Source organism: Girardinichthys multiradiatus, chromosome 12, assembly GCF_021462225.1.
Source record: "Girardinichthys multiradiatus isolate DD_20200921_A chromosome 12, DD_fGirMul_XY1, whole genome shotgun sequence".
In the NCBI taxonomy this organism is placed as follows: Eukaryota; Metazoa; Chordata; class Actinopteri; order Cyprinodontiformes; family Goodeidae; genus Girardinichthys; species Girardinichthys multiradiatus.
Genome location: NC_061805.1, coordinates 17,210,204 through 17,234,849, shown reverse-complemented (window position 1 = coordinate 17,234,849; position 24,646 = coordinate 17,210,204). Strand labels below are relative to the sequence as shown.

At 38.6% G+C, this 24,646-nt stretch overlaps 1 protein-coding gene and 1 long non-coding RNA gene across 4 annotated transcripts in view; one reads left to right on the top strand and one right to left on the bottom strand.

Annotated features, from left to right (window-relative positions):
• The window catches only part of dtx1 (deltex 1, E3 ubiquitin ligase), a 72,384-nt gene that overhangs the window by 37,757 nt on the left and 9,981 nt on the right, over positions 1 to 24,646 (top strand). For 2 of the 3 annotated variants that reach the window (XM_047380187.1, XM_047380186.1), the window contains 3 exons: positions 4,771 to 5,518; positions 17,881 to 17,942; positions 18,120 to 18,281. In XM_047380187.1, the coding sequence (XP_047236143.1) occupies positions 4,771 to 5,518; positions 17,881 to 17,942; positions 18,120 to 18,281 (972 nt within the window). The remainder of the gene's footprint in view (positions 1 to 4,770; positions 5,519 to 17,880; positions 17,943 to 18,119; positions 18,282 to 24,646) is intronic. The other variant, XM_047380189.1, reaches the window with a different exon arrangement.
• Positions 2,188 to 6,431, bottom strand: LOC124877156. The gene is made up of 3 exons (XR_007040454.1): positions 6,322 to 6,431; positions 2,494 to 2,613; positions 2,188 to 2,370 (listed from the first exon to the last, which is right to left on the bottom strand). It is a non-coding gene; the product is annotated as an uncharacterized LOC124877156 (long non-coding RNA).

Below are 24,646 nucleotides of genomic sequence, written 5' to 3'. Positions count from 1 at the left end.
AAATTGGAATAAGTAATAAAACATGTTTAGAACCGCTCACCTTGGTATTTCCGGGCCTCTGTCCCATGTAGACCGAGAAAGTCGTCTATAAAATGTCACAGGTGAAAGTGCTGATGTAGAAAGTTGCTGATTACAGTACAAGAGGCAGAAACCGGTTTATTTGTGTTCTTGATTGAATGTCAAAATGAGTGACTCATCTGTATATGTGCTGAGATTGGTCTCAGTCCAGGATCCCTCAGCAGATTTCATATCATAAAGTTGGTCGTCCTGTTTATCTATGTTCTTTCTTTCTACTTCTACCAAGGGATGGGTGATTATGGCACAAATATCTTTTTTGTGAAATCTTGATCACAATTTTATCACAGTTTTCCAATGTAAAATCATAGCCCTTAAAGCATTTAGACCAGAGAAGATTCCTTCTTAACAGATTCTATTCAGTTTATGCCCACTAAAGTCAAATATACAGTAGTTGACATTTAATAAATATTTCTGTTTTGATTCTAATTTAAAAGGTTGCAACAAAAACAATTTTGGTGCTGCATAACAGAAGCTAAACAACATTGGAGAAAATGAATCACCCACCCATAGCCCTTCTTTGTTGACACCCACTCTCATCTTTCATTCTTTCTTTTCTTCTGACCTCTTTGTATTTTTTATTGAAAACAGGTGAACTCACCTGCTCACCTTTTAATAATTTTTATACCTGATTTGTGAATTTTCAATTAAGCTCTGGCGTGTTTGCACAACTGGTAGGTGTGTTTAACCAGTATGGCTAACAGTCAGAAAGTACTATGAGGATATGTCTGTCTCCAAAACAAATACATGCATTTACTGTTTAAAGGATGTGCTCAGAAGCAAACACTGCTTTCTTTAAGCCTGTTTTCAGACTTAGAGATGTAAGTCGATCGTTCTCTGTCAGCATATCACTCCACCACCAAGAGGCTTACAATATAGGTTCTACCAGATGTGCAGTGTGTATGCAACTTTATATAATTTGTTAATAAATACCTGTAACATGAGTGATATTTTCTAAACAATTTTTTATGCATCACATTTTGGGCTTCTAAAGGGCTGCTAAACTGTGTGAAGCCAGACGTTTTCCTCTCATCATTTGTCAAAATCATTATGTAAGACCTTTGAATAATCTGTATAATTAATATCAATCATTATTTGGCAGTTCTCTAACACAAAGAGAGAAGCTTTCTTGCAGTTTGCCTTTTCTGATGGTATAACAGAGGTTGGAGAATTTTTTAGTTAGACTCTGCACACAGAGCATCACACAGAAGGAAACTGGATGTCCTAGACCAGGGGTGTCCAACGTGTGGCCCGGGACCATTTGCAGCCTTTGAAAAGATTTTGTGTGCCCCCTCCCTCCGTCTCAATTTAAGAATGGTTTAAATATGGCCCTCCAGCACAGGCATTTGATTCAAATGAATTATTTTTCTAACTTTTTTTAGGCCGGGATTTTCACAGATTTTTGTATATCTTCTTAAAATGGAAATAGTTCAGTACAACACAAAGTTTTTGTCTGTTATGAACCATGTGTTTTTTACATAGTAATGTCCTGGAAACCGTTACAACAAACTGCAAAACGACATCTCATATTCCTTTCTTGTTGATAGTAAAAACATTTTTCTAGACCCAAAAAAAAAAATTTGGACTTTTGTTCTATTAAATTATTGCGTGTTTAATGTTTTGCTGAGCAGATAAAAAAAAGTTGTGTCCCACAAGGACTTTAAAATGGACAAGATTGGCCCCTGTGGCAAAACGTTTGGACACCACTGTCCTAGAGCAATGAACTACGATAAAACTATTAACTCTGTTAACTCTGAGTTTGTGAATGACTCATAAGTGTGTAAAGGAAAATTATTATTAAAATGTAATCCATTTTTCTCTATCAGCCATATTGTTTTATTGCTGATGTTGACGAGTCATCAGGTCAGCCACTCAGCAGGATGGTGTCTTCACCATCACATGAAGAGCTTTTCATTGCTGTAACTAAACAAGCTGTTCCTTCAAAAACTTCTGAACGTCTGAAATGTGTATGATTAACATTTTAATCAAAAAGTTCCTGTCAGAAGTTTACATCCACCCATTGTTAGCATTAATGTCATGTTAATCTTGGGCTTTTAATGATTTTTTTAATGAAACAGTTTTTTGTTTGTTGAGGTTGGCTTGAAAAAAACAACATGTAGCATGTTTTAAAACAGGAATTGGTCCTCAAGTTTGATTTTACTGTGGACTTTCTTTAATCTACACAGGCTCAAAAAATAAACACAGTATTTCTGGCCATCAACAATCTTCTGGCATAATAATGTCTTAACTTGTGGCTCACAATTCTTCAGTTGGCTTGAATGTGGCTGTTCAATTCTAAAAAAAAAATGATGGTCACAAGAATTTTGGTAAATATTGGAATCAGGATTATTATTATTATTAAGTTTGGAAAGACAATGCATCTGTGGAACATAGAAAATAGTAAACACGGAATATTACCTGATAACATCTTTTGTACCAAACAGGGTGAGGCTGCTGTCGCTCTCCTCTTTCTGCCATCTTCTGTTGACTTTCCAAAACAACGTTGACCTGAGGGTGTGGTGTCAGGCTGCAAAAGAGCTGGAAATGAACGTCAGACATTACAAAGCAAGAGAAGACATGTAAAGCATAATATACTGAAATAATAGTATAAAAAGCATAGTTATTTTTATTTTTTTATTTTTATTTATAACGTTACTTTTGTGATCATTGAAGCCAGAATTATATGATTAATTTAATAATTTGCTCGGTCCTAGGCTTCAGGCCTAGGCCCTTTGTGGATTTGATGTTTTCAAATCCACAAACACCAAGTGGATGGAATAATGATAACAGAGGGCTACCCCCACATTTTCTAACTTCATCTTAAACCAACAGCTAGACTGTTGAAACCTGGACACAAGTGGGTTTTTCAACATGATAATGTTCACAAACACATAACAAAAATGATTTCAGAGTGGATAAAGTAGGCATAAAGTCACTGCACAGGTCAGGATCATTCCGCTATCTTATTTAGGATTAAGGTTCTGGAATGGTTCTGACCTCAACCATATTGAAAAATGATTACTTATTGTGAAAAGCTGGTCTGTGTCAGGAAACCAACTAATTAAAATGGGCTCTACCAACTTCACTAAGAACAGTGGTCAAATATCCAGCCAAATTTATATTTCTGGGTATGTATAGCTTTGACCATGTTTGGATTAGAGGCAGTCCACAATAAATTCAAACCTGTTTCCCACTTCTAGCTTTTACAAATCTTAGCATATTTATGCTGATGAGGAGAACTGTATTTTGTCAGCAAAGGAAAAGCTCTTTGCTTCTGTTTTAATTAGTAGAAGGTAAAGCACCAGTACATGTTCCATTATTTATTAAATTTGTACAACACCTATTTAGATGTTGACTTTTGCCAATCATAATTGGTGCGTTGCATGTAATACATCCATAAAAAACCCACAGTGAGGAACAGGAACATGAAAAACAAAGAAATTAAACCGCCATGATCAAGCATTGGTGCAGCCTGTTGAGAGATTTGTGCATGGCTGGCTGGGTGAAGATGTGAGAGAAACAGGCAGCTGGCTGACAAGTCATCTGTGAGTACACAGCTCAGAATGAAATTAGCCACCAAACCAGGTCTTTTAGCAGCAGACTGCAGGACACAATCAAGGTCAGAGTCACTGTTTCTGCTGATGCAGTTTATTCCCTTGCTTTGGCAGCAAGCTGCCCAATGAGGGGGTTACCATTGCCCAGAGGGCCTCCTCAACCTATGTTAATCCCACGCCTAGCCATTCTCCCCACACACTCCCGAACCTCCATTATTGCCGCGGCTCTCCCTGGCAAGGGAGTGTTCATTTAGCCATTAAATTAGCTGGGGGAGGAAAGGGGTGACGCTTTCTGCAGGAGCGCCTGGATACCTTTGCTGATGTGTGGTGTGGAGATGGATAGGCTGAGGTGTCCTAATTTCCCATGGGACTATGGTAATTGTGTTATAATGGAAGTGGTAGCTGAGTGCGCATTGGAGGGGGCACCTGGGTACAAAGCCGTCTCGTCTCAAAGTCCCCCTCCACCCTGTTGTCATACTGAAAAGGGTGCAAACTTATAGAGTAAGGGATTGTGGATATGATGTTTGTTTTTCTCAAAGGCCAAGTATGCACTTTTATATGAAGTGGCAGCTTTATGAGGGTGAAGACTTTTTTGTATCAATAGTCGGAAAATGTTGGCCCTCATTTCCATCAGTGTGTCATGTCTTCTGAACACTGGATATTTTATGTACTGTGCCTGAAACTACAAAATATTTGGCGTCAAGGATATGGCTGTACTGGGTATGGGTTCGTATGGGTTTTCTACAATATAATAACCCTGAGTAAAAATACCATAACTTCATTTTATTATCGTATTTACAGAAAAGGCAGAAATAAGCAAAAAACAAACATAATGACGGAATTTCATCCTGCTGCTGGTAAAATAATCTAAAAATATTTTTTAATTAAACTGTAATAATATCATACTGCACATTTAATAATTATTCTGAATTTATCAGGTAGATCTAAGCAAGCTGATGTTAGCTACTTAATGAGTCAGTAAGAAATGACAGAATGCAACATATAGGAGTTTTGAGACATGACTCATGGTAAAACAAAAGTTGCATCATTCTAATATTCCTGGGTAGATCTAAATGTTTAGAGAACATTCATGTCAAGAAGTCATTTTCAGGTTGTACTTCTCCCTGTTTTTTCCTTGTAGGCACCATGAGGCCAGTGCAGAGGAACTTCTACGAGCCATCATCAGCCCCTGGGAAAGGTGTGGTGTGGGAGTGGGAGAACGACAACGGCTCATGGACGCCATATGACATGGAGATTTGTGTGACCATCCAGAATGCCTACGAGAAGCAGCACCCGTGGCTGGACCTGACCTCTCTTGGCTTCTGCTACCTCATCGACTTCAACAGCATGTCCCAGACCAACCGTCAGAGTCAACGCAAGCGCCGCCTTCGGAGACGCATGGACCTAGCATACCCACTCATCATGGGCTCTATTCCAAAGTCCCAGTCGTGGCCCGTGGGCACTAGCTCTGGCCAGCCCTGCTCATGCCAGCAATGCATCCTGGTGAACAGCACAAGAGCTGCCTCTAATGCCATTCTGGCCTCTCAGCGGCGCAAGGTCTACGGGGGAATGGCTGGCAACTCGGGCACCACAGGAACCCTTGGTGGAGTGCGGCAGAGCAACACCTTTGCTGGAACCTCCCTGTGGTCTCCAACGTCCGGCTCTTCCGCCGCAAACCATAATAACATAAGTGTGGGAGGTGGACAGCCTAAAGCTGAACAGGTGCAGTCGCAGCTGTCTTCTGCCAACTTCCCCTGTTCCCCTGTGATGCCATCGCTTTCATCCTCCCACGGTCACCACGCGCTCACTATCAATGGACAGAACAATCTGAACCGGCCAGGCACCCAGCGCATTTCCATGGGGACCACCCGAGGAGCCATCCCACCAGGGTAATGATGTTTGCTTGTTTCTTCCTTCAGATTCTCTGAAGTCCACTGCAGTCTTTATGTTACTGCCTCAGCATAAAGCGTAGATTCAGCTGAACCTTAGTGAAACTTAGACATTGATTGGATATAAAAAAAACAAACAGCATGTTTGCCTTGCAAAGCTTTACGCTGAATGTGTCAGATTTTCTGTACTTGTTTTCTCACTCTCTTCTCTTCCTACTCTGCTGATTTATGACTGCTCTCTTTTACATGCTGATCAATGGATCTGCAGAGGAATAAAAAAACTTCAGCTTAGCCTTGTTTTCTGCATGCCATAGTCCTTCCTCTCCTTCTGTGTGTGTGTGTTTCTGCTCCATAATGAGCTTATGTTGGCCCCAGTAGGCGTGAAATACTGCAGCTTTTCTGGATCATTCTGCTTTGAACTAATTTGTTGCTATCAGGGTGCGCTCTGGTTGTTAAGTCGCTTGGAAGCTTAGGAGTCTGACACTGCATGTGGGGGGAAAAATGTAGAATGTGTTTTTAACAGCATTTTTGTTTGACTGTGCATCGTTTGTGAGTCATGTACGTGGACTGATCTGATGGGTAAAGTTTGAGAGGGCACTGGTGTAGCTTTGGAAGCCTGTTTGCCATGAAGGCAGAGCCCCAGTAGGGAAGAATGAATAATGCATCAAGGAAAAATCAGAACGCCAGCATGGTGTAGACCTCAGTGCGGTTCAGAGAAAAAGAACCAAGAAAATTGCTTGTCCCTGATCCTGTTTCTATTTTCTTTCGTTACAATGATCCATCCATCCATTTTCTATACCTACTTTTTCCATAGTGGATCTCAGGGGAGTTGGTTCCTATCTCCAGCGGTCTGTACACCCTGGACAGGTCGCCAGTCAATCTCAGGGCTACAATGAACCAAAACATAAAAAAGTAGAAGCTCCTTTGTCTTGGTTGCCCGATAGAAATGATACACAAGCGTCTCCTATATTGCGAGCAGCAGTTTTGCCTTGGAAAGTGAGAAAACTAAAGTTAGAAACAATTTTTTCTGATTAAAAGAGACAATACAGTTTACCTTGAAATGATTTTGATGAATTGTTTTTAGTTACAATCATTTCTGTTTATTTATTTTTAGTACTTAAATACCAAATTTTAGTAATAATATACAAAAATCTGTATTTAAAATGTAGCTAGACATGTCTTGACATCACAAAATCTATTTGTTTATTTGCTTTATTTTTAATAAGTGTATGAAGTTTATCTGTTTTGTTTTGCATAAAATAATTTGTTGAGTGGTAGATATGAAAGCTCTCAATCAGAAATGTATTATTATTATTACTATATATATATATTTTAAAGTTAACCCTTATATAATACTATTAATAAGGAAAAAGGGTCGATCAGGAGATTGAGAGTTGTCATGAATATATTGTGTTAAGTTTTTTTCATGGCATTGTAAGTAGTTTATTACCTGAACTAATATGTGATATATAAGATGTCAAATTATATCAAGATGATTAGACTTGGTGGCTCTGACCCCTGAATGGGCTTTGCTTCACATTCCTGTCAAGTCTGCAGGTTTCTCTGTTGCTTGTGCACCTCATCTATCACTCTTTTCCCTCCACTCAATTTTCCATAAATATGTTTGGATAGAGCACTCTTTAGCAATGACCTGTCATGGTTTAACCTTCTTGTGGGGAGGTCAGTAATTGTCTGCTAGAGATGTGTCCAGTCAGCAGTGTTGTGTAGGTCATAACATAGCATTTGCGTTTCAGAAATCCTTTTTTTTTATTGGACATTACACTATAGGACGGCACACTTTCTTTAAGTGTGATTTTCAAATGTTCTGAAAAATGGTATTTTGGGTTGTCATTTGTCTGAAACTGAACTGTCTTGTTCTGGTTATTGCATGTGAAATGACACTCACATTGTGGTGCCGGCTATGAAGCACAATTTGGACCCTTATGGATCCATATCCGGGATAATAAACCCTCTCCTGCCCTAGTGTGATTCCATTTAATTCTCCGTGCTTTTGGGGAGACACACACTAAGTGCTTGCGTGAATAATGTCCTATTCACTATTATATAAGTCACTATTGTGGAAATGTTTTCACTTTCTGCAGCCTGACTCGGGTCACTAAAGCACCCAGGGCTCACCCCATTCAGAGACATCTCTTCTCTACTTTCAGAACTTAGTCAAAGCTCAGTCGTGCAAAGTTGTAGGTAAAATGTGAATTTTTCACCCCGCGACACTGAAACAGTGAGACCCAGAGCAGTAGAGAGAGGAAGACAGATGGGGGGTGGGGGTGGTGTTGAGCGTGAGGCAGAGCAGATCGGTTCCCAGGCGAGTGGCTCGATGTACAGGATGAGTGTGGTTAACATATGCACAACAGGACATGAGAGCTTGCAGTCACACACAGGCATAGGCTGAAACACAAACTCCCAACGCACGTTCCCACAAGTGTGTGCTACACACAGATAACAGAGGAACCCACGCAGAACGTAACACATCAGATTTGTTTTCACACACCCACGCCCTAATGTAACTGTTATTTGGTGCAGGAAAGGTATTTGGCACACTGTGGTTTGTTTATATAATTTGAACTTGCTGCTTTATATGCAAAACGCTGCTGGGCTTCTCTTGATCACAGGTTTATTCTCTGAATTATTACAAAATGCTACAATAACCTTATATGTTGTTTGTGTATTTTTGTTGTAAGATAACACAGAGTCATTAATGTTGGTGTGGCATGTGCATCTTTCTTAGTGGCAGCCGCAGCTGATGTATTGATCTTTATTCTGTGTGTCATAAAACAAGTGGTCGTAGGCTGTAAAGAGTGTGGGGGTTGGGCGTTGTAAGCAGCAGTCTAACATGCACAAATATTAGAGGTGGCACCATCTGCTGGTTTGTGTCAACACAACAGTTTATGTTAAAACCGGACAGCCCACGTCTCACCACCTGTATGTTTCAGTAGTGGCGGCTTAGACATCTGTTTACACTGGAATCAGAACTGCTTCTTAATTCTTAATTTCATAAGTATTTAGCTTGTTGTTTCTGGCATATGATCTGTTTCCAAATCTAAAGAAATATTTTTGTAAAGCTAATCAGATGCACAAATGTACAAAGACATTGAACAAACTTTAAATTTTTTTGAGTTTTTTTTTTTTTTTTTAAACCTGCACTCGTCAAGCTTTCCCTCGCTGATACCAATTTCCAATTTTGTCAAAGAAATAGGGGGATCTTGGCCCACTATTCTTTGTGGGTTTTTTACATGAACGACCTGTTTAAGGTTGTGCCATAACATCTCAATTGGATTTAAGTCTCGACTTTGACTAGGCCACAATGAACCTTCATATAGGCATTTTTGAGCCATTCAGCAGTGAACTTGGATCATTGTCCTGCTCCATAACCTGCGTTCTTCTGCTTAAGGTCATGAACTGATGGCCAGGCATTCTCCTTCAGGATTATCTGGTACTGAGCAGAATTTATGGTGCCATCAATTATAGCAAATCATCCAGGTCATGAAGCAGCAAGGTGGACATAGGCTATCATACAACCAGCCCTTTGTTTGACTGTAAATATGATATTGTTTCTCTGAAATGCCGTATTAGTTTAACACCAAATGTAACCGACACACCTTCCGGAAAGTTTAACTTTGATCATTTAAGCCCACCGAAAATTTTTGTAAAAGTCTAAGGGATCATAACGAGTTTTTTTTGGTAAATGTGAGATGGGCCTTTGTGGTGTTTGCCGTGGAATCCACCCCTTGATGTTGTTCTTGCCCAGTATCTTTCTTACTGTTTAATCACCGACCTTAACTAAAGCAAGTATGCTTTAGTTGCTGTTTTTGGTTTGTTAAAGACCTTGAATGAGTCATCGATGCTTGGTCTAATGTTGGTAGGTCTGCCATTCCTGGTAAGGTACATCACTGTTCCATGTTTTCTCCATTATCTGTAGATTTTGGCTCTTACTGTGGTTCCTTTGCATCCCAAAGCCTTTAGAAATAGTCTGTGACATTTTCTAGACTGATAAGTGTCAGTGACTTTTATTCTTATATGCTGTTACATTTCTTTAATCAGATCATGGTGTATTGCTTTTTAATGTCTTTTAGCCTACTTAATGTTGTCTGACAGGTTCTTTTTAATTCTCCAGGTCAGGCAGCAATCAGGCATAGGTGTGTTTGTTTTTTCCTTAATAAATGAACTATTTCCTCTGGTTATCTATTTCTGATATTGAGATTTATTTGATGATCTGAAATATTCATGCAATATTCAAAGCAAAAACAGAAGAAATGTGTTTCTGAGCAAATTGTTGTTCAAAGCGCTGTAGAACCTTCCCAATCTCAAACATGTGTATCTTGCAATGAAATGACCATTATAGTAAGGATTTATTTGTAAGTTTAAAAGACAAACTTTGTGGTGGGATGAACAGACAAGCCAGTACACACGATCTGTGTGTTTGTCTTTTTTGTTGTTGTTATTTTTTTACTTTTCACTGAGGGCAAACCACTTCCTGTTTACAGAGTTAGTGACTGTGTTGCGGATTACCTTCAGTTTAATGAGTAAAAAACTGTAAAACAAAAAGATAACAGTTTACTTCTACATTGAAAAGGTTTGCTGTGTTTAGGAGGCCCTTGAGGTAGGAATGCTAGTCTAGGAGCTGATTGGTGGGTCTGCAAACATGTGGAGTGAATAGATCATTATTCTCAATAGAGCTGGCTCGCCACTTTGTTCTGATGCTTCCTACTAGCATGAAAATTAATATTGTAGCAAATAAATAAATCATGAGAGCTTATATGGGCCTAACTGATGCAATTGTGAAATTGCTGGTGTCAGTGTTGCTGTTATTCATACCATTTCAGTTGCACTGTGACATGCACCCTTGCACAACTGTTGCAGAAAAAGGGGTTTGTGTCTACCTGCTGCTGCCTGCATCAATACTGTATTTAATAAGTGCTCAGTAATTTCTTTTCATATTTTATAGTGCATGATAAGCAGATGAGTGGATTTTAGTACTTTGTCAGCATTTTTTTATATCGGGCTTAATGCAGTTTGTCTAATGAAGGATGAAATTCGATTAGGCCCGAAAAGAAAGCTGAAGATTCCCTCAGGAGTGAAAGAACAGCACTGAGCAGGGGAGAGAAACCAACCTAAATGCCCCAACCTGCCAGAGACCATAATTAATGTGGCATTACAGCATCAGCAATGAAGCTGTTTACTTTGTCCATTGAATGTGTTTGTTTTCAGTAAAAACGAGAACAGGAAGCCTTAAAAATACGATCCAGTGTAAGGTTTGGCACAATATTTTCTGATGCTGTAAAATGCAGTAATAGAAAAACTTAGAGGTGAACACAAGTCAGAAGGAAAAGCAAAAGTTGTTTTAGCAGCATAAAAGAAATGCAATGGTGACAATGTTTTATGTGGTTTGCTAAATGCTCTTGGTGAAACTGAAGTGCCACAGCAGCAAAATCACAGAGGAAACACTAAAGTTATGTTCCTGTTCACACTGATGATGTGTTACGAGATCTCACATCTGAGTGAAGACAAACACAGCCTTTTGATCATAAGGTGTGGGATTGCAGCACATTTCTAACCATCTTGTGAGATTTAGGAAGGTCCTGGCTGAATGAACCTTGGTTCATTTGCTTGTTCAAAGAATTTAAAGCTTTTATTTTTACCCATCTTCTATAAGCAAGGGCCCTCTCAAATGAAACATTGATGCATTTTATTCCTGCATGTTTCAAAATCAATACAAGTTTGGTAAAGAGAGGCAACAACCATAACTGGGGAAAGGCACCATTTCTGCATATTAAACAAGCCATTTTTAATGTCGGAAGAACATTAAAGTTTCTTGCTGTTTCATGTTTTTTAAATTACCTTCTCTGTTAGTGTAGTAGCTAATTGGCATAATGTTTCCTCACCACCCACGTTAATATCTTATCTGCTGATGATGCTGGAAGCTGTTTAACTGAACAAACGAGCAGAAAGTTCAAAGTTATTAATCATTTCTAAACTTAAGAAATGTGATCCACACACTTCTTGATATTTAGAAATGGAAGTTTACAAAGGAAGGTTTGCAACTTGAATAGCTCTACCAAGCATATACGTCTCTAAGCATCGACGAGGTCTGCCCAGAATTGACTGAGGCATTGTGCATGCATTAAAGGTAATTGAAAGGAAATTTCACCCACATTCATATACAGTATGTAGCATTAGATTCTTAAAGACCAGTGCTATTTAAAACAAACTGATTACCTAAAATATTTCCCATTTCCTAAAATTGGGTTATGATTTTGACATTGGAGAAGAAGAAGGTGCTTTAGAAAAAACAGGTGAGAGATGACAAAGTAGATGTTCATCCCCTCTTCCTGTGTCATTAGCTTGATATTTTGCAAACCTACTTCTCTAATTACATAAATTGTCTAAACTGTGTTGGAAATACCTTTAGAACATTCCAAAAGATGGTGCTTAGCCTCGTTTAGAGAGAACTCCAATGCATTGACTGTAAATACGGCCTGCCCTTATTACACATTGCAGCTTAGGAAACATTTTTTCATCCTGTAGGTAAAAAAAGCAGGATGCTGTCATGGTGGGGAAATCCCAGTGTTTCCTAATTCCAGGAATCTTTCTCGGATCATAACAGTCCATGCTTGTATAGACTACTTTGTTTTAATTACAATAAGCAGCTGCACATTAAAAAAACTCGTCATTTCTTTCAGACCAGATTATTTGGTGATAACGTCAGAACCTTTTGCAGTTTTGAGAAGTGCGTTGACCTTATCAGGACCTGGAGCTTTCCGTGAGGACATATTTTTCTCTGTCTCTTTTATCACTTGCGTATGTATCTGCTGTGTTTGAAGTAAGAACAACTTATGCCTGGCTAACAAACGGGTGCAAATGTTCTCTACAAATGACATAATTTAGACTTCATGGGGCATTTTTGCGTCTGCCTGCAATCCACTTTGTACATCTGCGCATGCAAAAGATGGGTAAAAAAGTTCCACTGCTGCTTGATTTCCGCCATATTTTATCAGTTATTTTAAAGGGAAAAAATGGGTAAATAGAAAAACTTTACAGTTAAACCCTGGAGGTCACGCAGCTCCAGGCACTGTCATCACTGTCAGAGGAGATGGCTTGAGGTGCAGCCATGATGGATAGGGTCACTGCTTCAAGAAGTGGATACTTCTATATATAAAGTAAGCAGGTGGGGAGAAAGGAGCAGAGTGATAGAGGATGGCTGCTGCTGCTGGCTGGTTGGTTGATTTAAGATGTGACTTTCTAGATTATCTCAAATATGAAGTGTACAATATCTGATAATGGATGGGAACGTGTCTACCAGTTCACAATAAATATTTGTCGAGCTAAGAAATAATCTGGATAAGTACTTACTTCTTCCCATCTTTAGCTGATACAACTAATCAGTAGTTGTTTTATCAATACATTTAATATGATGAGAATTATCTTCACCAGAACTGAAAAGTCACAACATAAAACAGTACTTCTATTAAATTTGGAGCTTTGTTTCCAATGCTTGATAAATGTTCTGCACTCTTTGCTTACAGCTGGAACAAAATGTATGTGCAGCACATGCTGCTAAAGGCTCCTATGGGGTTGTGTCCCAGTCCTTCCCCTGATGTAAATTATCTGTTTGATCACGGCGCTCTGTGGACACCATAAATTATACATGCACACATAAACAGAGGCATGCTGTCTTCATGTGTCTTCATTTGGTTTCTATTTAAATTTCCCACTGGGCAGCACTATTTGTTTTTGTTTATTTGATGCTTTGCATCATCGACCTTACCTTTTGAAATGTACAGCTAAGCTAGCGTTCCTTTACCCTGCATATTTTCCACAGTAATGAAAACAATCACTGACTAAGCTCTCAATCAAGCTGATACTTTTATTGAGTGAAGGGCAGCTGCGTGTTGTAAAGTATCGACCTTATATTTTGTTTTAGTTGTTTTCTCCGAGAGCAGACTGTAGGATTTGAGTGCTCGCATTAATTCATCTGTTGCGGTTTAAGGTCTGAAATATCTAACTGTTGTTTCAGACAGTCTCAAAGCGATTCTGTTCAAAGGTTTTCTCACCCCTTGAACATTTTCCCATTTTGTCACATTATAACTTCAACATCTATTATTTCTTTCTTTAATTAATTAAGATTTTATGTGATAAACCAACAAAAAGTTGTGCATAATTGTGAAGTGGAAGTAAAACTATCTATGGTAACAAACATTCTGTGGTCTGCACATATATTTAATTTTGAACTGTTGTTGGAGATTATCTAATGGATTAAGGTGTGGACTTTGACTAGGTCAGTCTAAAACATGAATATACAAATCTCCAGCCTCAAGTCTTTTGCAGCCTCTAAAGGGTTTCCATGTAGGAGTGCCATGATTTAGCTCCATACATCTTCCCATCAACTGGGACCAGTTTACCTGTTCCTTCTGGGGAAAGCATGAGTGAGCACAGGGTGATGTGCAGTGTTGGTTGTCCTTGATATATAGCGTCATGTCAGTTTTACGGCCGGCCTTGTCTGACTGTATCACTTTGTTCTACATACAGTATTTGATGTTTTTCCTAAATGTCTTGTAGCACACTTCAAACAAGACTGCGGATGTTTTTCTATCATCAATTACTTTCTTGCCGCTCATCCATAAGGACCGGCCCATCCAGAGTTACCATGGGCTTATTGGCTGCTTCCCTAATTAACATTGTACTTGTCAGATTAGGTGGGCAAGCATGTCTTGATAAATTTGCTGTTGTATTATTCTTTTCCCATTTTCAGATGACTGAATAAACAGAGCTCTTTGAGATGATCATAGCTTGGGATCTTATTTCATAACCTAACCCTACTTCAAATTTCTTTACAACTTTATTCCCTGATGGGTCTCCTGTGTTCTTTGGTCTTCATGATACTGTTCTTTAATGTTCTCTAACTAGCCTCTGACGCCTTCACAGAAAACTAAATAGGTGAGTTTTTTGCAGAACTAATGACCTTATTTTTTTTTAAATGGGGGCAGAGAGAGAAGGGAAGACATGCTGCAAATGTCACCGGGGCTGGGCCTCGAACCCAGGACAACCGCATCAAGGAATATGGCCTCTGTATATGGGTCTCGCACTTAATCCCCTACACCACCAGCGCTGCTCCTAAATAGGCAATTGATGTTATTCAGTGGTATCAGATTAAAAGACAGCTAAAAAAGACATGCACTGCATGCTTGTTAGATTTTTATTTGTACAGAATTTTGAAAACTATGGATTATTTTCCTTCCACTTCACAATTAACACCAAATCCCAACCCTCACTTAAAATCCAAATAAAATAGATTGAAATTTGCAGTTGTGATAATAAATTCTGCAAATCCGAACCAATGCATTCTGCTTTTGTTATGATTTGGAGAATTCCTACTAAACTGAGGTGAGAGACAGTGCATTTGAGTCTTGATGTGACACTTGAGGTTCTCATGCAACCTAAGGTCCTGCTTTTGTTGTTGCATTGATTTTGCTGAAGGGTATCCCTTGGCACAGAAACAAAGGCTTTCACTTGTATCAAAGCGCACAGCTGATGATGGATTTGTGCTGTTCTGGAGAACAGGAGGGCCAACGACCTCAACGAGGCAATAGTGAAACAGTAGCAAACTTCAAAGGCCTATGTGCAACAGTTAATAAACATGAGGATTTAAGATTAACTGAGAACAGATAAATGAGCATCATGACCATCTGTCCAGCCCACAAGAACAAGAGGTCAGGTCAATGTGGGCCCAGTGGAACAGACATTATTGTGCACCCTTCTTTGCCTCATCTGTCCCTTATTCCCTTACTAGATGTGACATTTGCCTTACAAGTAAAGTTTTGTGAACAAAGCACATACACTTCTTTGTGTTTAAACGTAAGCATCCATAGCCTCTGATACCCCTTTATAGGCAGACTGTAGTTAGTTGGATAAATACTGTCCTGAATCAAGAAAAAAATTTGGAGTGCCTTCAAAACAGGAATGTTTGCTCAAAAAGGGTGGCCAGTGTTGCTGTCAATAACTACACTGCATATTTAGTTTAACACAAAAATGGTATGCATAATAATATCATGTATAGTGGTACCATAAGCCTTATGTTTGCTTATGTTCCAACAAAGGAACAAGAGGAATGCACTCTACACAGAAATGGTGTTAAATAGAAAAGCTAGTTTCACATGAAACTGTTATTTTTTTCTGTTTAAGCTTTGTGACAACATAGAAGCAGCATTTTGGAGTTTTGAAACAATATTGTTTTTTAAACAGGTTCCAGATATCTACCCGAAAACACAACCTTTGTGTAAGTAGTGTTTTCGTGTAGATAACCACGATGAGAATTCTTGAAAACGGTAATATTATAGCCCTTCCTCCAATTGAAAGGGTTAGTTCCTACTTTTTAAGGGTTTTAGTTGCTTTTTAAAACACTCCATACTGAAAATGTTCACATTGGTGGGACATAGTGGGATATTAACAAAATACAATTTCACACGAGTCTGTTCTTACATTTGGTGCTATTTTGTTTAGCCAAACAACATCTGTCTTTCTATCTGACGTTCCAGTGGTTGCGCTGTATCAGTCTAACAAATCTACTTGACTAACCAGGAATGAAGCAAACTGCTTTGATTTTGTATCACACTGTTAGTCGTGCAACAGCAACAAAGATAGTATGTTTCTGTGCTTCCCAGGTGTTTGAAACAGTTTTAAAATCTATCCAGATGGACCTGCGATCAGCCAAATGTTTGCTTTCACCTCACTGAGGATTTATTTATTTTTTCAGTAAATGTTAAATGAGATAATTATACTGCAGGAAAATGAATCACTACAGATAATAACTTCACAGAACCCAAATTCAAAGAAAATCTTAACTAACCCCTCAAACCCCAAGCACATACTTGATGCAGCCTTCTCTGGTTCGGTGTGTTTCTGTTTTATACGATGTCATACAGGCCTGGCATAATTACTCTGTCATTTTGTCTAGTTTTTTGTGTTTCAATGTGGATGAAGACCTTTCTAGAAACAATGCCATGTTTACTGAAAACCTTTCAGGAATTGTAAAATAAATTGTTCTACTTTCTAATCTTTAAGAAATCTCAATCTAAGGAAAAAAGTGAAATCATATCACTGTCAGTAAATTTGTATGGAGACTGATCTAATATTGATCAGAGCAGATTTTTCTTGTTTTAAGAAATGACAGACAGTGTTACTCAGTGTCCTCTGCCAGACTGTACAGCTAAAGAAATAATTTTTAAGAAGTTAAAACTGTATTTTGAGACAAATAGCTCGGCTATATCCCTTCTTGATGATGTAACTGTCACTGGTGGGACAGCATGTGTGATTCCCATGCACAGTCTCTGTAGCTAATCACACATTAAGAATTTTATTGTATAGCTGATACGGTTACATGGTTGGTTTAACAGAGCTCCAGTTTGGTGCATAATGATATCGACAGTATCAGGCAGGATATTACTAATCAAAAATTGCTTACCAGGGTAACTGAGGTATTTTTCTTCTCCAGTATAATTATAAAGCAAGAGCTGTTGCTGAAGGTCTTTCATCAGTACCAACTTTCTCACTTTAGAGTGTTATTTATATCAGAACCTGTTAGTGTTTTGGAGTGGTGCATTCGCTAATCATTCAAAGATTGGATTTTCCAGTTACTAAATAGCCACTGAGGGGTCAAGCTAAAAATCGACTGATTCTGGTCAGTTTAAAGTGGGACTGTGAAAAGTGAACTTTTTGTTGTGGGTGGTTTGCCCCACGGTTTACATCTAAATCACAAGCTGTAAGACTTTTATTCTGTTTGATGTGATTTAATACAAGGTTCCTAATCTAGCCAAAGGCTTTAAAACTTCCAAGAAAATTATGTTTTCAAGCTTTGGCATCAGCTGCACAGAATCATGTTCTGTATTAGAAGAGGTGATTGTAGTTCCTGAGCTCTGCTCTGTAGGGTGCTGCTGTTTGAATTGAGGTTTTGGTCCCTTGAAAAGAGTCACTGAATTCTGTGCTATAATACACCGCCAGCCTTTGTCCTCTCTGCTCCGCAGAGTTTGAAATGTGTGCAAGTGAACTGTCGTCTGAGTTCGCCACAAAGTCCAAGCTCTCCAAATGTCGCACTGAATCATGCTTTGCTGCAGTGCTTTGTACATGAGTCAAGCTGTCTCAACCTCAATGCAGCAGTGTCTGTTGAAGTGCATGACATTTCAACTTCGGTATTTATAGTGGGATGCAGAGAAGAACAGTGGGCTACTTTCTGTTTAGTTTTTTTTTTTTTTTTTTTTCAGATTACAAGCAGCAGTACACCTTTTCGGCCATTTACTGTCCGCAGGTTGTTAGGTTTTTTTTCTCACTTTTTATGTTTTTCTTTCCTACAGTGTTCCTGCTTTACCAGTGAAAAATCTGACCGGTTCTGGACCTGTGCACCCAGCACTAGCAGGTTAGAAATCACCACCCTTATAACATGTTTCATAACAACCTAGAAAAGGCATTTTCATAAACATGTCTCTTTTTAACCAAACCTTTCATCTATAGTTACTCATACCAAAGGAAGAGATTGACTATTGCTGTTCTTTTTCCACTCTTCTTTGTGTTTACGTGTGTACATATGTATCAGGTATGACAGGTATCCTGATGTGCGCTGCAGGTCTGCCGGTTTGTCTGACTCGAGCTCCAAAGCCTATACTGCATCCACCACCCATCAACAAGAGCGACATGAAACCTGTGACAGGGATCAATGGCATGCGGCGCAAAACCAAAAAGAAGCACCTGAAGAGAGGTGAGTCTGAGATAGTTAGAAGGAAAAAGTCTCATAAAAGCAAACGATTTAAGGTTGCACCACTGCAAGAAATGTTTGCATGAATATCCAGCACTCTGGAAAAAGAGTAGACCAACTCCTGACACTCAGTTGAGAGTGTCCTGCCAAGTTTTGCACAGTGTTTTTATATCAGCTGTCAGTGAGTCTGTTGTTTACATTTCACCCCACAGTCTCAAATAAACTGTTGAAAGTTTTCATGCAGGCTCTGTGTGGTTTACAGTAATTTATTATCATCAAGGTTTGCTGTTTCTGGACCTTTTTAAAAGCTAATGACATGAAATGATGGGTTATATTTCAAACTAATCCACTGAGATGTAATTGCACATTTGATAAGGAGCATGCAGCTTTGTTTAATTAAGGTAAATTAAGTTTGAGCTTGTTGCTCTGAACATCCTTTGAAAGTGTAGACAGCAGATATTATTACTACTCTTCTACATACCAGAGTTAAAATGCCAGGTTTTGCTGAAGGAAAACAATGACAGCCTGATAAAAAAAAACAAAAAACGTTTTCCACCCTTAATGTGACATGTATCCTCTATTATTAACCTGAAAAATAAATACTTCTTTAGAGGGGGAAATGTTAAAAATATAAAAAGCAGTAAAAATCTGGCTTTGAATAGGCAAATAACTAAAACCTGTTCTTTGTTGAACCACCTTTGGATTCGATTCGAGCATCTACTATTGTCAGTTATAGAGGATCTGAATAACCTGAAATATAATTTAGCGGTACATGTCAGATTTTCTTAACCTTTGGTCATTTACATCCTTTAGTTAAAGTCATAGTCTGCAGAGATGTTACAAAGGATCAAAAAAATCTTACTGTACAAAGGTATTAGTCAGGAGAAGGTAACAAATGACCTATAGCACTACATATATACATTGGCACAGTTAAAAAGATCGGTAACATTACATAAACTGGGCTTTTGCAACATTGCAAGAGCTGCAGGATTTTCAGGTGGGTCCTTATTATATGCTACATGTTACAACTTTCCCGTTATTTTCCATTTGTCTGGATTAAAGCCATTCTTCCAAAGAAAACATCCAGGCCTGTTTAAAATCTCCTAAAAAATGTGCCAGGGTCTAACGTAAACAAACGGCACCATTACACCCACAGTAAAAGACTCACAGTACAACATGGTGGTAGCAGTATTATTCTCTGGCATCACTTTTCTTCAGATGTGACTAGACCTTTTGTCAAGTTGTATATAATCAATGACAGTTCTAAATACCAGGCAGTTTTTACCAAAACTGTGGTGCCATATCTGCTAGGAAGATGGGGAAGAAGAGGATGTGGACTTTAGGTTTCAACGTCTCCGTGAGTCCAAGCATTTGTCAGGATTGTTACAATAATGGTTTCATCAGGAGATAATTAAGGTTTTAGAATAGCCTAGCTAAAGCCTTTTGACAACAGATGCCGTTACAATCTGATAGAGTGGGAGATATTTATCAAGTCGAGGTGTGAGGTGCTGATAGACTCCTACAATAGCAGACTGGATGCAGAAATTGAATCAAAATAGTATTAGTTTACGGGTGTGCACACCTATGCAACCACGTTATTGTAACTGTTTGATTTTCGAGATCTCTCCCCAAAAGATCTGTTTGTTTTTCAGATAATTTATAGAGAATATATTACTCATTAAAGGCAGAAAAAGATTGGAAATTCTATATCTTGGCCTCATTTTAATAGGTGTGGGTTTTTTATTTATACTGTATGTTGTTTAGGTTGATCACTCTGGCCTTGAGTCAATTGCTGGTTGATGAATGTAGGCCTCCCTGTGGATCAGGTTGGACCACAGGAGACATTGATTGGGGTGACTGTCAGATATCCATTACTGTGCCGCCTTTGTCCTCTCTGTTGGCCTTTTAAGATTCACTTTACTGTATTTATACACTTTACTGTAGGGAGATAATGTGGTCACACCTTGTCTTTAACACAAACACACGCATAAAGCTTAGTACTTGACCTCCATGAAACAAAACACTAGGGACATTTTGCCAGTGTGGACTAATGTTGTTAGTCTAAGCTATTGCTTTATCATCAATATCCATCCATCTAAGATTTGAAAATAATTTTTGCTGCCATGCAACAGTTCTAACAATTGCACCACTGGGCAGCTCTTTATCATTTCACCAAAAATGCTAAAGCTGATGAATTGCATTCAATGGTTTTATAAGCTTGTTTTGATTTAATTTAATTGATTTATTTATATAGCCCTTTAAAACAGCCAACCAGACAGCCAAAGTGCTTTGTAATAAAGTAATTAAAAAAATCATTCAAGAACAGATAAAACATCGAGATGAATTAGTTCCTTGAATTTACTCTTAAAAATAGCAAGCTGTGGGCGTGGCGCTGATGGTGTAGGGGCGAAAGCGCGCGACCATATGCAGAGGCTATAGTCCTCAAAGTGGCTGTCCAGGGTTTGAGTCCCGGACCCGGCGATATTTGCCAAATGTCTTCCCCTCTCTCTACCCCTCTTTCCTGTCGGCCTACTGTCAAAAAAATAAATAAATAAAGGCCTCTAGTGCTGAAAAACATATCTTAAAAAAAAAAATAGCAAGCTGTGATTAACTCAGCAAATCTAAATTATATTAAAAACTTTACATTTGCTATCTTTTCATGCACTTTCAAATGCTAAATGGACTAAATCCTTCCAACTTAACACATTTAATTTAGCAAGTATTTAGATCCGTCTTGTGACTCTTTTTCGACTAACCATCTAGCGACAGATCCAGTGACTTATGCTGGTATAATTTTGGAGACTTTATAGTAAAATCCCATATAGTTTCTCTCCTCGATGAGCACCATGTGATGCCATGGGCCCCACCAAAGCATTTCCAGGAGGCCCAGTCCTCATGTGTCAGTCCCTCTCAGCTGCAATCAGGCAAAATGCTCACCCCTTATGTCAGGACAGCAAATGCCTTATGCATGTGTGTAGATACATCTGGCTGATATGAATACTCAAAATTTATTGTCTAAAGTCAATCACTGCTCTAAAATTAATCACTGCATTTTACTGGTACATCATTGATACCCTACTTATCTCATTGACCGTGTGTGCCTGTCATAAACTAAACATTTGACTGGCCTACCACATAATTTCTCATTTTAGACTCTATACTCGGATATAGGACATAGAAGGCAGTGGAAATCAAACATTGAGTTCAAAGACTCAATTGAAGCCAATTAGTTCTACATTGTGCCAGTTTTGTAAGAGTTATTTGTATGCCTAACGTAAACATAACAGTTTCACCCAAACAAACTGCCAATCGTGAAGTTCTAGATTGTATTATTCATAAGTCATAAGCTACTTTACTTACTTAGAAAAAGTGATGATACATAAGCACATCAATTTGCAAACAATATAACATGCTAATCTGCTGGTACGCAGGTAACAAGCATTAACAACAGTAAACAAAATTTTCACACCCAGTTAGTTTGGTTTGTGAATCTTCCACACACAGTGACACCTGCCAAATGGATGTATATCATGTGCTAGACTTCCATGAAAAGTAACGTTAGCTGTTGTTATACTTTTTTTTATTCTGCTGAATATGTTGACATGTCTTAAGTCCGGTTGTATCTGTCTAGTACGTGTGTGTCTGATCCCTGCCTGTTTTAAGAGTTTCACTGTATTGAGATAAAGTGTGTAAAATGTCCACTCCGGTTCTGCATCATGACAAAAGGAAGTTACCTTTGCCGTAATGCCAGCTTTAGTGTTACCGGGTTTTTTTCATACCTGTAAATTGCCTGGTTGAAGGTTCAGCGGTCTCTTTGACCATTTGGGGGCTATGCATGCCTTCATTTGTATAGTAGTTAGGCATGGCTTGAGATTTATTTTCATATGCTTCAATACCAGTGTTGTAATATGGAGTTGTTTACTCAAAGCAGTGTATCTTTGCACACTATTGAAAAGCAAGGCAGATACGCAATCGTGTGATGGGGATATAAGGGTTTAATATTATGCCCAAGACACTGTTATAGAAAACCAAGTAAAAACACAAGTTACTTGAAGTAATCATGTAGATCCTAGAGATTTCAGTTGTATCACAATATAATCTAATAGCAGGAGTATTCCAATAACAAACAAACAAACAAATCATGTAATAACAAGATTCTTTCTTCAGTCTAGAAATCCATTACATAACCTTGTAAGGCAGTTGGACTCTTGCCAGATTTGCAAGATCGCTGTAACACAAGAATGCATCCTGCCAATTTTCAAGCTGTGTGTTTGTGGCTGAAGCACAAACTACATCCTGTACCGGCAGCTACAGACAGATTTTAGGTCAGACAAGAGTCAATGCTAAAAAAGAAGCTATAATAGGATTTAGGTGCCAGGTTAGTTATCAGATAAATAGGAGCTGCATAGTATAGAGCATTTTCACAGGCAGATAACTTGGCATAATGTAGCAGGAAATGCACAGATGTATTAATAAGCGATGTCTCCCTTAAGGGAATAACCTGCTCCGGTGCCTGCTGATTTATTGTCAATGTTTCCTCAGGCTATCAGCAGAACTCAGCAATCGTTATTGCCTTTAATTACACCCACGCCCCTCGTGCTGTGAATAATTGAGTCAAAATACCTGCAGTAACAAAAAGAATGTTAATTTCCATCTTAATTTCCTTACTGAATATAAAGAGTTGACCGATTTTCTGAGCTGGAAGTAGTTTTTTTACTTCAGCTGCGTACATTTGCTCATGCCAACCAACTCTCCTCAGTTCATCTCAATGCTTTAAGCTAACCTTCTTTAGACAGAGGGCTTATCCACCTGTAAAGTCTCAGTCAGTAATGAATGCCCCTTCTAATGTGTTACAAAGAAAACCTCTGAGAAAGGTTCTGTGCAACACAAAATCTAGCGTGTCTTGTAGATCTAATGAAGCCTAATCTATCCCAATGTTAAGGTAAAAAGTAATCATTTCATTTTAATCCCTATTTATTACTTAGACATTTTGCCACCTTTTAAAGTAAGTTTCCTCTGATAATAATATGAAAAATTATAGACTTGGTAAAAGTCATTTGTTAGGATGTAGATGGAGAAATGGGATGGAAGGCAAATTTTAGTTTTTTTGTTTTATTTCTGACCCTGACTGTAGTTGTAGGATAAAAACCTAGTCAAACGGTGTGGCAGTGAGCAGCCTGAAGATGAGCTTTTCTATTCTCACTCTGCTTATTGCATAGAATACAAAAATGTCTGGGAGGTTTCTGATCTGACTAATTAAGCCCTCCCAATTGTGTAATATCCTTTATTCATGCAACTATATCTTTCCTGTTCTCTCTCCTTCCTCTTTGCTCCCTCTGTATCGTAGCTTTTCTGTCTCTTTCAACTGCTGCCTCTGCTTTTGCTCGCTGGCTGTGCCTCAAATGAACAAACAAAGGCTCATGGGGGAAAGAGGTGGCCCATAAGCGTATTAGGGGTGTAAGCTGTGTGTGCGCTCCCAGCCATGGTAGCCTGGTTGCACACAGGGATTATCAGAGTGTGGGGAATGGCTGTTTGTTATGTGCTGGTTCAAAGGTGACCTCCTCTTCAACATCATATGCATGTACAATATACGGGCAAAGCACACATGCATCTTTTCTTATAAAAATGTCTGGGGGAAAAAAATCTCATTGTCACACATTTATTATTATGGTTTTGAAGAAGCAAAAGCGTCTTAAAATAAATTCATGTTCTATCACAGTGTGATAATCTCACACTGAAAACTTTATAAAAATACAACTTTACATTTATACATTGGGGATAAAAACCTATGTTAAGAAATCATTTTTATCAAAATCCCTCGTTGAAAAATTATTGGTAAGTGGATTAAACTAAAGCATTTTTAAAGATATATATTTTAGGGTGATCACAGTTGCTAGACATGTTTAATTCATAATTAATGACTTGCTGTTTCCCTGAGGGTATAAACATGACATGACACAGAGGACCATTTCATGTAGCCCACTGACCTGTAGCCCAGATGAGGACCCATATTTATATTGTCACCATTGACAGCAAGCAGGAAAGTGAGGTAGGTAAATTGAGAATTTCAATGTTTGAGAGCACCAAGACACCAAGTCTCTTTAACAGCCCACTTACCTGGGAGTGATGTCAAAGCCTTTTTCGTCCAAACTTCAAAAAAGTAAACATTGACTGCTAAACACTGTTGGGAGTTTAACTGGAACCATATGCTTTGGTTAGTAAGAACATTGAGTTTTTTTGGCAGTCCCAGGAGGGTTTGGCTTGAAACAAAGGATAAATATGGGGAAAAGCACTCCATGGTTAAGTATGTTGAAGAATCTGTGATGGTGTGAGCATGTTTCTTTTCCAAAAACCACAGGAGCCTGGCT